General features: G+C 31.3%; 1 protein-coding gene and 1 long non-coding RNA gene across 2 annotated transcripts in view; one reads left to right on the top strand and one right to left on the bottom strand.

Moving 5' to 3' along the window:
• The window catches only part of LOC131801667 (uncharacterized), a 30,562-nt gene extending 28,417 nt beyond the window's left edge, over positions 1–2,145 (bottom strand). Inside the window, exon 1 of the long non-coding RNA XR_009341896.1 lies at positions 1,920–2,145. This is a non-coding gene — a long non-coding RNA (uncharacterized LOC131801667). The remainder of the gene's footprint in view (positions 1–1,919) is intronic.
• A 4,400-nt stretch (positions 2,146–6,545) lies between these two features.
• On the top strand, positions 6,546–12,908 carry LOC131801727 (uncharacterized). The gene is made up of 3 exons (XM_059120667.1): positions 6,546–7,912; positions 11,798–11,956; positions 12,025–12,908. Exons 1-3 carry the CDS (start codon positions 6,854–6,856, stop codon positions 12,130–12,132), a joined length of 1,326 nt encoding a protein of 441 aa, XP_058976650.1. The 5' UTR covers positions 6,546–6,853; the 3' UTR covers positions 12,133–12,908.
• Positions 12,909–13,035: the final 127 nt, after the last annotated feature.

Genomic DNA, 13,035 nt, shown 5'->3' with positions numbered 1-13,035 from the left:
CGACATTCGGTATTTTCATGATTTAAGCCAAGTTTTCAATGGAATTGTCTTAAAATCCACACAAGGGGTTCCTTCTAAGTACTTTACCTCTTAGAAAATTGCCTAGATATGTCCACGTTTTAGTATGGCGCCCATATAACGGTACAACCCGAATATTCGGTATTTTCATGATTCTTGCGACATTATTCAACGGAATTGTTGGTTTGGAAGAATGGAAGCACTGTCAACTCCGTATGTAAAAACCCAAAGTTGTCGCATATGGGGCTCAGAAAACCACGATGGTGCGGATTTTTATTCTTTAAAAATGAGAAAGGAGTGGCCATTTCGTTATCGCGGATTGTTGAACAATTTTTGTTCACTAAAATTGAAGAGGAGGATATTGGCAACATTTGGTTTCAACAGGACAGCGTTACGTGCCACACAGCCGAGACTACATTCGATTTTCAAAAAAAATATTTGCGGACCCAGAATAGTTATCAGCTTCCGATTAACTGAAATGTTGATTTTGAAGGATTGCTATACCATTTTGACATTTTTAATAGTTTTCGTCCCCGTACTTTCTGGATAAAGCAGTTCTCTCAAAGATAATGATTTTTACTGGAAAAGTTATTAAATTTAAATGGGTACCGCCCAAAAGTCTGCAACAACGAAAGCTTTTGTTTTCTTTTCCTAGTATTAGGAAATGATTTATTAGTGGCTTGTCTCGAGGCTTGTACAATCACTAGATTTCGAAACAATATTCTAATTTTTCGCTTATCTAATAGGTAAGTTTCCGTATTTGAAAATTTCGAAATATATTTTAAACAACATGGCTTTTTTAAACGAAGAACTACTTCGAAATTGTTATAATTTAGGAGTGGAGTAAACAGTGAAGTTGCCACTTAAACCGTCTAAAATATACATTGGTTCGATTTTTTTTAAAGAAAAGCAGTGAGATTGTTAAAATTAAGAATCCCTTAAGATAATGTAATGTAATGTTCCCTTACTATCATGATCAGCTTATCGGAACCCGACAAAAATTTTTTGAATTACCTGCCCAAGTAACTCAAAAAAACTTGTTACTTGTATCTATTTCCAATAACAATGTCAACATAATTGACTAGGAAGTCATTTATCTTTCCCTCTAATCAGTTACTGTTTTTCATTTTGCACTTTGTTCTTTTTTCATTTCCTCAAATCTTGAACAAAAATAAATTATTTACTTTAAATTATTCAACTCAAAAATCTTTGCAATAAATTGAGAATTTTTTAATAAACTTAAAGCATTTGTTTTTTTTTTTTTTTTTTTTTTTTTTTTTTTGTTTTGTTTTGTTTCCATAATCAATTGATTCCAATACTAGACAACGGTATGGGCGTTGCGCCCGCCACAACCTTATCTTGCAAAATAGAGTTCAAAAAGATCACTGACTTGGAATTGAAAGTCTAAAGTGAATTCAAAGCCATGATTTTTGTGTTAGAGCCACATCGGGTACCAATTAAAATAAAACAACAAAATAATTGAAATATTGCAAATTTCTGAAAGCCGGTTTCAATGACTTCGATCTGTATAAAAAAAACTAAATTGAGTAATAATTAAAGGCAATTTTTCAAATAAAGCATAACTCGCGTCACATAGTTGAAACCGTACGTGGGGGCATGAGTTGGGGAACATTGGGGGTATGGACAAAGGCCTTTTCAATTTATTTGCATTCAAACACCACAACAGTTTTGGTACAAACAAGACATTGTGTCTCCTCCTGCCCACTTGTTGTGTTCCATATTATTTTTATCAAAAGTGTTTTATTTTTTGTCTTTTGTTTATTTTCCAGAACTTGTTTATGAAAATAATAGATTTTATATCTCAGCCTAGAAGATATTTGCACAACAACAACATTCGAACAAACAACAACAGTTTGTTTTGAATATCAAATTTAGCCTACCAATAAATTTAACAAAGGTATTTCCAATTCTAATTATATGCGCCGTTTTTTCTTTCAGTTTTTTATTTACAGGCCTTTTGTTTTTAGTTCAATAAATTTTGCACAAAAAAAATAATTTCAATGTTTTATAAAAAAACAAAAAACAATAAACACAACGCAATCTTTCAACAACACTCCACTCTCTTTGTAGTCTCTGATCAAACTGATTCGATTCGTGGGATTGCTAAATACAAGGTATCTGTCACTCTTCTTCGGCTTTGTTGTCGTTTTTTCTTGAACTGCAACTCAAAGATACTCTCACAGTAGGGGACCACACACTGCCATACATATCAGCTTCATGTGTATACATATGTATTTATATTCCCAACACACTTCTGTAGATAGTACACAACAACACATAATACATTTTGGACTCAATGTATTCACGGCCCACACTTTGTTTTGATTTGTAGGCCTATGTTTACTTTTCTCATTCGATGTTGTTATGGCGAGATAACATCAATGGGAGAATAATATTTACTCTTCGTAAGTATCTCTCAATGTGTTCAAATAGCAAGGAGAGAAAAATCCTACTCATTCCAATAAACACAAATCATGGACAATGCACAATGGGATTGTGTTTGAGAATAAACGGATTATTGTAGAAGTGTAATCTGACTTCTGATATATAGGTAAATACATGGTTTTTATCTACTAGGATGCGCAAAAGTAATCCTCCTATCAGAAAATGCTATAAATTTTACGATTGGCCCCTTATGTCTTAACATGGTACAATAAGGAGGTAGAACAGCTTCATAAAACTACATAAATACAGCCCTAAGGCAATGCCCGCTTTCTGTCAGAATAATTCAAAATTATATCTAACAAGTTGTTTTCATTTATTTGATATTTTTTGTTCATTTTTAAAATGAGTCAAATAGCTCGAAAGATGAATGAAATGTCTGGATATTCTCTCAAAAATATGATCCTAAGTTTTCAATCTTTCAATTCCGTGGCAAATCTGGTTAATATCATTAGTGAGCGCCACGCAATTTAAGCTTCTTCCATTCAATGATTTTGAAATTTTGTTTTTATTTTTCAAAACAATAAATACAGACAAAAAATTGGCATAAGTCGGGCACACTTAGAAAAAAAATTTAATCAGCTGGTAGCTCTACTATACCTTTTTATTGTACCATGGTCTTAATAGCAGCCAAAACAAACCGGAATAACTGTCAAGAACATAAGCATGTACAAGGTGGCGCAAAAGTAAACTTCCGATGTTTCTGGGCTGTAATTAAGACATTAGGGCTCAATCGTAAAATATATCGCATTTTTTAATGGCAGGATTACTTTTGCGCCACCTTGTAAGATATAATTACTTTGTAGGGCCAGGCAAATGTAGGCACGAGTGAACATAATGAGCGTAATTCTCTCCACACAGACAAGCATAAACAAACCCTATTTAATAGACATTCCATTATCTCAAAATACAATTGTCTATATTTGGAATTCGCGTAAACAGTGAAAAGCTGTCATCATACAATAGGTCTGTTTGGTTACTTGTCCTGCAGGAATTAGTTTCTTTCTGAAAGTGTAACGCGGTTTTATTAGCTAGAAAACTGTGAAAACTAAACAGACGGAATGTCAACATAAACTTGCAAGCAATTAGATTAGAGGTTTGTCAAAAACGAAACAATTTGTCCGCCATAAAATGCACACAAAAATTTATAATGAACCGAGGACAAAAAAGTAGATTTGAGATTTTCAAAGTAAAAATAATTAAACTACCCAAATAAAAATCACCAGAAGGAGAAGAGGAAGAGTTACAAGAAGAAATTTGTCCAGCAAGAATTTGCAAACTCAGTGAAAGAACTTTGTTTATCGAATCGCTCGCTTTTGCATAACTTTTGTGTTAACAGACGACTTTCAGCAAAGTCGGGCACAAATTGCCAAAAACACAATTAAGGAGGCAAAGTCATTTCATATAAGCATAGACAAATGAAGGTATAGACTAAAAAGTTTTAAAATTTTCCCTTCCGGCAGATGTCACTATTGTTGATCTTGGGCCAGTCAAGTCACTCAGGGCTAGTGAAGTCACTCGACTTCGAAAACAATTTATTCATTTTTCTGCTATTTAAATTCTATATTTTTATATTTCACGACATATTTATATCATGTAAAAGTAAACAAAGCCACTGTTTCGTTTTTAATTGATAAATAATAAAGAATCATAAAAATATTCAATATTTTGTATTTTGAGAGAATTGAGTGAGTCTACTGAACCTCTCTCACAGCATGAACGACATCTATTGAAGCACTTTTTTCGAAGATAACAGATGAGACAACTTTTTAGTCTATACCTAATTTGTCTATGATATAAGACCATAGACAAATTAAGATATAGACAACGAAAAGTTAGTTTGGTCTTTTTTTCCAGGTGGCTCTCATCATGTTTTGCATAGTCAACATGCTCATTTACGCGTTCAAGCCACTCGACTTCGAAAACACATTTCAATGTTTTTCAAGAATTTCACTTGATTATTCCGGAATTTTTTGATGTCATCACGTACTTTTCACATTTCTTTTATTATGATATAATTTTCAACTGACAAATATCCTACAGTTTTTGTTATTTTTAACGTTTTAGAATTGAGTGACTTCAATATTCCCACTCAAACCCCTGAAACGATATAGACGACATCTGCTGATCCGATTTTTTTCGAAGATAAACGGTGAGAGCATTTCGTTGTCTATATTTTCTTTTGTCTATGCTACCAATCCCTGTATTTTCTATAATGTTTATATTTAACATTTTTGTGGCATACTTTCAGGCGATCGCCACAATTGATGTGTGCCATAATTTTGCCAGCAAAAACTACTTAGTAACGTGTAATAATTATTATTTAAGATTAACCCACTGGGTTTAATAGATCCAGTGCGCTAACCCTGTGAATTTAGATCAGGGCTAGGCAGAGAAATTCAAAATTATTTTGTGATTGTATGTGTTTTGATATAAAAATATTTTGTTAGATTTTTTTTAATTTTATATCTGTTATCGTAAAATACATATTTTGAAAAAAAAATCGATGTTATATTTGCACAATTAAATAATCTATAAATTATTTTGGAAGATAATAAATAAGACGAATGATGAAAATAAAAATAAATAAATATAAGGTGACGTTCTCACAAAGTTCTATTACATTATAGAAACTATGTATATTGAGATAATGGTTTAAGCAAAATTATAAAAAAGTAACCCGTCAAAAATCCGCCATTTATATATATATATATATATATATATATATATATATATATATATATATATATATATATATATATATATATATATATATATATATATATATATATATATATATATATATATATATAAGACAAAGGCATGTCATGACCATCTTTGTCACATCTTCTTTCAAAATCAAAATTAAATATCTAAAGGTGCTAAGTGTGTATATAACCCAAACTTTCCACCAATAATAAACCTGTACAGTTTTCTGCAAAAAAAAAATTAGGAAGTTATATTTACGTACACCTAAATTTCATTCAGAAAAATATCCGGTAGCAACTTATCGACTGCTCGAATAAAACTAGATATTCTTCCAAAACCATTTTGACACGAAATTAACATCCGATTCCATTCAGCAAATTGGCAATTCTCAATATTTTTATCAACACAAGATCTGCTATAATAACCACAACGATTATTAAATCGGAACTAAGCAGCCGGTTCTCTTCATACTTCAAACATCCCATTATTTTTACTAACACAAGATCTTCTAAGAAGATGGAATGTATCGGTCCGCTTTTCTGGTACCTCCCCCACAAAGGCTCAACATTTTGAATAACCAAAACGATTATAAAATCCGAAATAAACATCCGGTTCACTTCAAATTTCACACATTCCATTATTTTTACTTACATTAGATCGCGAAATAAGCATACAAATGTCATAAAATTTCCCACACCTACACATGATAGATATCTGCCCACCCGTTCTGGTACCTCAACCCCAAAGAGACACAATTTCCAAAACTTATATCTGTCGTAATTGCGAAACAAGACGGCGATTCTATACAACTTGCTATATTAGGCAGAAATCTGTTATAAATATGTAATTAATCGGAATTTATGATTCCGTATAAAATTGGATATATATTTTAAATTTTGCACGTGCCAATATTTTTATCATTTGTACAAAATAACATTTGCACAGAATAACATGTGAAAGGCAGCTTAACTGCAAAGGATGCAGGAAAAATACAACTCTGTACGCGAGTTTTATTGTGTCAAATAAACTTTTAAAGCATGCTACAATTGGCTTTGTTTATTTTACTGTTATTTCAAATTCTTAGAATGGGGGAAAACTTACAAAACATTAATGAAATGTTCAGGTTATTCTACGAAATTGAGTTCAAGGCAGAAAGAAGACAAAATTGAAAAACAGATAATTTCATAGGACACTTAAGTCTTAAACCTAATAGTTTTGTAATATAGTTTTGTAAAATCAAGCCAGAACAATACGCTACGACTTCCAAAACTACTTCAGACAAGATGAAAAACTACTCTGGAAATAGCGAATACCATATATTTATTACATGGTAGAAGAATACAGGTAATATTTTTGGGTTTGGAAAAGATTCTTAAAATGATAAAACTTATTGTATGTATGTAATCATACGACCCCTTGATTATAGATTATGATAAAGGGCATTTTATTTAAAAGTACTTGTCCAAATAATTATTTCGGAACACCAAAAAAAATCATTTTTAAATCCATTCGCAATAAAATACCAATGAACTACCATGAACGCCAATTGTTATGGGTAATTAACTCAAATACCGATTTCGATCTTTGTCATTAATGGCGGTCATTTATTTTATTTGTTTAAAATTCATCGAAATTTCAAATTAGTTTCAAATCCGCGTTCAATATGAACTACCAACGGATATTACGCATAGCCAGTGGATATCTACTTTTTACGGGCTATCAAATTCGTACTTTGGATGTTAAAAGTCAACGATATCGTGTATCCTTATGGAGTGTGCTGTACTTTGTGGGTCTCCTTGTCATTTATTTGATTTGCTTTGGACATCACTTCGAAGAATCGGCTTTGTTAAAAATCACCTTTGATTTATCACCATTTCTGAAACATCTACTGCTGTTTCAAATATGGTTAGGACTGAAAACTTTTGTTTTTTGCATGATTGAGTGGACATTTTTGACAAAAGTTTTCAATGGATTGCTGGCGGTGTTGGTGGGCACAAAGGCTCCTCAAAATGCATCTACGGCGAAAAAAGTTATCCGTGAAGAGTTATTGACATATTTGATATTTTTCTCCACCCTTTTGGTTGCCTTTGCTTTTGGTTTATACATAGCCATAGAAATGAAATTTGTATTACCTCCCATGGACCACATAATGATTGCCTTGGCGTTATTTATACCCCACTTTATGGTGGCTGGAGCTCTAAGATTCCACACATTGTCTCTGTGGCTTTTGCGAACGAAATTATCGGAATACAAAGATCAGCTGATAATTCAAGACCCAATAAGCCAAAAATCAAACGTAATCGTAGAAATTATAAATCCTGTTTTGAAAAAGGATCTAGAGGAGAATAGGAATCCAAATGAGGGGTTCTCATCCATGGATGAAATTATTAAAAATGATGAATTGGAAGTGAACAAGACACCAGTGGAAGATATAACTCCTATGGATATTTATCGATATGTCTCCGAAGGAGTTAATGGCATTGCCAGGTACTTGAGTTCCACCAATAAAATCCTTCAAAGACAATTATTAATTTTGAACGGTCTCAACTACAATTGCCTGCTCTATGGCATCTATACGAAATTGTATTTTGAAAAATCTTGGCATCTCATATTTACCGATCGCAATCGCCGTGTCTTTTATGCTGCTAATTCGGTCATATTTGTTTGCATATTTTTGGATTATCTCCTTTTGACCATGACGCTGTTGAGTTTTAGGAAAACGGTAAGTTTGAAAAGTGGAAATTGCATAACGTATTCATATACCTTTTATTTTAAATCACAATAGTTCGCCAATAAGGAAAATCGAACTAAATGTCAAAATTTGTTTGCTTTTCATTTGCTATTTGTTTGGTTTTTGTACTGCAATTTCAATCACAATAATACATCTTTAAACTAAATTTGGTAATCAGCTGGGCCGATAAGACAAGCTGATTTCATCCGTATTGTCAAAATAGATGCAGTTGTGAATTAGAGTATGAAAACGTAATCAAGAAAACTAGTAGAAATGTCAGAAATAGATGGTATTTCATCATAATAACATTTTCAGACAATCAAAATACTTATGGTGTTATTTTTTGCCAGGTAAAATGTTTTTGAGGAGAACATCTCATTAAAAATATATGTACGCATAGCACAATTACAGAAGGTAGGACAAAGCTACCACCTAAATACATTTTTTGTCTCTTGTGCCCCTATTCTGTCAAAACATACACACCTTTTGAATCATAGTACAATGAAATAAAGGTCACCTCATTTCAAATTGGCATTCCCAGCTCTGCATTTTTGTAATTTACCTTGTCAAATTTCAATGCATAAACAACATTTCCCACCTCTGATTTTGTGTGTATTCAATGGATTTATGAATATAGATTTTGACAATAAGATGTTGTCAAATGTATAAATTTGAAAAAATTATAAACATATGATTACATGACTTTACATTCTTAGTTCTAAAATGGTTTGAATAAAAAATACAATTTTCAGTTGCAAAATAAATACCAATTTTCGAAGTTACTGATCAACAAATTGTACAATTTTTAGATAAAACATTATTGTCCTACTACTTTAGATACAATTTTGTGGAATAACCACTCATGTTTGCGGTTTTCCCCAACATAAGAATTTTGTTAAAAAACGTAAAATAAACAAAATCAATTGTTGTATATTTAAAAGATTATTTGACACTATAAGACTCCGACACAGAGTTATGTGGCGTTCCCACTGCACTTGATTCGCTCTCTATTCGTTGTTTGACCCTTAACTATGAAAAAACTACTTAATTCTTCACACAAAATTTCCTGAGCGAACACTCACATTTGTACATTGTTCAAATCAAATCACTCTCAGAATGACTAAAAAATATGTCTCATCCCTAACAAGTGAGAGTATTTATCGAAAAAATTAATTATGACATTTAAAAATTGAAAATAGAAAAAAATAATGAAATTTTGAAAAATTTTGGGAAGACTGAAATTTATGAATGAAAACTACAATGTAGAATAGCGTATGTACATTCAAACGAAAGTAAATTTTGTTTCCTCTCTCATCCGAGGTACGCATTTTGTCCATGAGTTGAAATTACCACAGAAAACAGGAAACAAAAGAGGCAATATTTTCATAATGTTTGTATCGGCAGAAAAAAAGTTTGACAAGTGTCTCTCCAGCAGAATTTAAAAATAGAAAAATACAAAAATATTTTCAAAATGTCAACATTTACACAAAAAGTTGGAGACGTAAATGACAATTATAAAATTAATGTTATAATAAATCTTTGGTAGAAAAATAATCATTTCTTCTATTCATATTAGTGAGAATTTAATGTATTTTTGTATAAATTCCCATTAAAATCAAAAAAACAAAATTTTGAAAAAAAGGAATTATTTTACTATGAATTACGAATCGTGCCGTATGAACGGGTTAATTCGTGTACCTAATTCTGAGAGCGAACAACGTTGTTCGGTTTCCAATGGAAACATGCTATTATATTTTTCCTTGTTTCTTGAAGTTGAGCAACTTTTTTGATTGAGCCATGTATGAACGTACTTAATAGTATTATCAAGTTTACACCCTGTGTTAACAAAAAAAAACCGAAAGTTTATGAAAATGAAATGAGTTTTATGGAAAAGAAGGGAGTCGAATAAGGTAAAAAAGTTATTCAAATTTGTAAAAAATGTTGAAAAACGCACGTTATAACCTCCGCTTGACGTCGTATAAAAAAAAAAAAACAAATAAAAAGCTACTTATATTTGAAAAAAAAACATTTTAAAATTTTTAGACATATAATGTTAATGGGACTTATCATGGTAGAAGAATACAGGTAGATGCATTAACGCTTCGGAACATTGAAATGTCAGAATTTTTTAATGATTTCCTATAGGACTCAGAGGTTGTTATGAAAAGCATTAAAATATTACAAATTTAAATAATTTTCGAGTTTTGCCTTGTTAAGGCGAAGATCATATGTTTTTATGATTTAAGTGTTTCATTTAAAGTTTTCAATTTCAAAATTGGGTTTACAGTTAATTGTCTCATCAGCTGTGTCGATGCGTCTACCTGTATTGTTCTACCATTGGACTTACACGAGTAAAATCATAAAATTCGTCGTTTTTAAGGCAGACGAAATGTCATTTACACTTTTATGCTATTTACACTTTTATTATCCCTGTATATTTTCCTCTGTATATCAAAATTTGATTCATAATAGCTCCGTTCCCGTATTTTTTGTGATAAAGTTAGCAAAAGAGTGAACTGTCGTGAATTGTTGTAATATGCTCTTAGAGAAGTGGTTAAAAAGGTTCGGGAAAGAAAAAGTGAGCAAAAGCATTTTCAACAAAAATATTATTTTGTTTGTTTTATTATAGCGCGTTTAGATACAAAAGTTTATTCGGATGAACCCACATTATTAGGATTTATTGCTTAATCCAGATCTATTCAACTAAATTTATCATAAAAAGTAGATATTCTGACAACCAGATTTATTTTAAATCTGGTGTGGAATCTACATACTAACCATGGTAAAAGAATACAGGTAGCTGCATCAATGCTTCTTAAAAAGTAAGTAGATTTGTATATGTTTTCCTATACGACGCCAATCGGAGACTGTTATGATATGAATCTTTGAACTATTTTTTTACAAATATGAATAATTTTTTTTATTCAAAAAGTTCTAATCCAAAATTGGTTTGACAGTTCATTGTCCCAGCAGCTGGGTCGATGCGGCTACCTGCATTCTCTACCATGATACTAAGGGTGGAAATACATAGAGCGCATATTTGGCTGGCTTAAGTCATCGGCTGGTATGGATATATTTGGACAATTAAGCATATGCGAATTAAACACCAGAATCCCTCCAAGTTCGACTCAAGTTCTATTAGCAAATCTTCTTCACAGCAAAGTTTATTTATGTGGTGATGGATTTTTTGTTCACTGTAACTACATTGTTTGCACTATTGCATACACCTGTTATAGTGCTGCTGTAGGAAGACGGGTTAATGGCTCTGAACGTTGAGACGGCAACTTCTAGTCCGCGGCTCAAATTCCACAGCCAGGCTCGGCTGAATTTTTAATATTTGAGTTTTGCCTTGTTAAGCCGATGGTCATATTTTAGGTTACCTTAATTTAGTTAGTGAGTTTAGTCATTAAATAAATGGTACAATAAGGAGGTAGAACAGCTTCGTAAAACTAGAGAAATACAGCCCTGAGGCTATGTCAGTTTCCTGTCAAATTTGCATGCAACATATTGTTTTCATTCATTCAATATTTTTCCTCATTTTTAAATTCAGTTAAACAGCGAGGAAAATGAAAGAAATGCCTGAATGTGCTTTCAAAAATATGATCTAGACAGATCTATCTTTCAATTCCATGGTCAAACTGGCGAATAGCTTTAATACGCGTCTCCCAATTTACACGTCTTCCAATCATTTTGAAAATATTCTGTTTTTATTTTTCAAAACAATAAATACATACACAAAATTGGCACACTTAGAAAAAAATTGTAATCAGCTGTTAGCTCTACCTTACCTTTTTATTGTACCATGATTGAATATATCCTTTCCTTTGGATTTTTACGAAACACATAAAATTATATATATTTTTTTTTCGATTTCAGAAAAGTGGGTTTTATAAGATGATCAATAAAAAAATTGAGACCAAAACATTATCAGAGGACAAATTGACTATTTTAAAAGACCTCAAACGTGGTTTGAAGAAAGAAATGAATTTAAAGCTGTTCAATATTGTCGACTTCAAAATATGGAACTTTGTTATTGTAAGATACACAAATGGCTTACCGAAAATAGTATTATAATCATGAAATAACTGTTGCTTTCATTACAGATTCAATTACTGATGTTACTGTCAATAGCTGTCACAGTGTTATATCAATATTTTAATGATCAAATTGTGGAACTAATGCATATTGTGGAGAGCAGTAGCGACGAATGAAACCAATCCAGGACTATATTAATTAAGTCTATAACATACATGTAAATATTATTTCAAATTAAAATCGTTAACACTACTGTAACTATAACTTTGATCCAGTATCTGCAAGTAACCGTTCCCATAACCAAAAAAGCATATTTAATTTGACTTTTTCGGATATGACTTTTAATAATTTGGACTTTAAATATGGTAGAACTAGAAATGTAGCCTCATGTAATAATTTGTTTACAATTTTTTAAACTATACTTTTGACAACATCTCAGTGAAGTCAAAATTACAGAAAATGCAGACCTGGATATGCTTATTTGAAATGACATTACCTTGCATTAATTGTACCATGCTGCTGGAAATGAACTGCGCAAAAGATTTGGATTTTTTATTTTGAAGGATTGTATTTTCTTTCTGTGTGAGTGCCTTTCATGACCATAGTTTTACTTGTTTTACCAATAAAATAAGTGCGGGAATCAAAAGTATTAATGTGGCAAATATTTGTAAATTTCTTTTTGGTAATAAATATCTTACGAATAAAATATATGAGTTCATGAACAACACAATTGGATGTGTTTATTAATTGTTCAATAAATAACTGTAATACAATTAAAAATGTATTACATTTTTTGTTTTTTTTTTTTTTTTTTGATTCACCAGCTCACCGACTATTCTCTCTTTCTATGGATATATGTAGACACACAGTGCTAAACCACTAGATCTTACAATAAATATTATTATGAATAAATATTTTAGGAATAAAATATATGAGTTCACGAACAACACAATTGGGTGTGTTTATTAATTTTTCAATAAATAACTGCATACAATTAAAAATGTATTGCATTTTAGGCAATACCAAAAACTGCAAGGGTATTCGTGAAGGCGTTGTTTACACTTTGACAAAAACTTAAA

The sequence above is a fragment of the Musca domestica genome, unplaced genomic scaffold (assembly GCF_030504385.1).
Source record: "Musca domestica strain aabys unplaced genomic scaffold, Musca_domestica.polishedcontigs.V.1.1 17, whole genome shotgun sequence".
Taxonomy (NCBI): Eukaryota; Metazoa; Arthropoda; class Insecta; order Diptera; family Muscidae; genus Musca; species Musca domestica.
The sequence above is the reverse complement of the archived record's forward strand: the minus strand, read 5'-3'. Positions and strand labels throughout refer to the sequence as shown.

Coding starts and splice junctions, on each gene's coding strand:
- LOC131801727 (XM_059120667.1), top strand. CDS start 6,854: ATGAACTACCAACGGATATTACGCATAGCCAGTGGATATCTACTTTTT. Junction 7,913..11,797: donor TGTTGAGTTTTAGGAAAACG/GTAAGTTTGAAA, acceptor TTTCGATTTCAG/AAAAGTGGGTTTTATAAGAT. Junction 11,957..12,024: donor AAATATGGAACTTTGTTATT/GTAAGATACACA, acceptor CTTTCATTACAG/ATTCAATTACTGATGTTACT.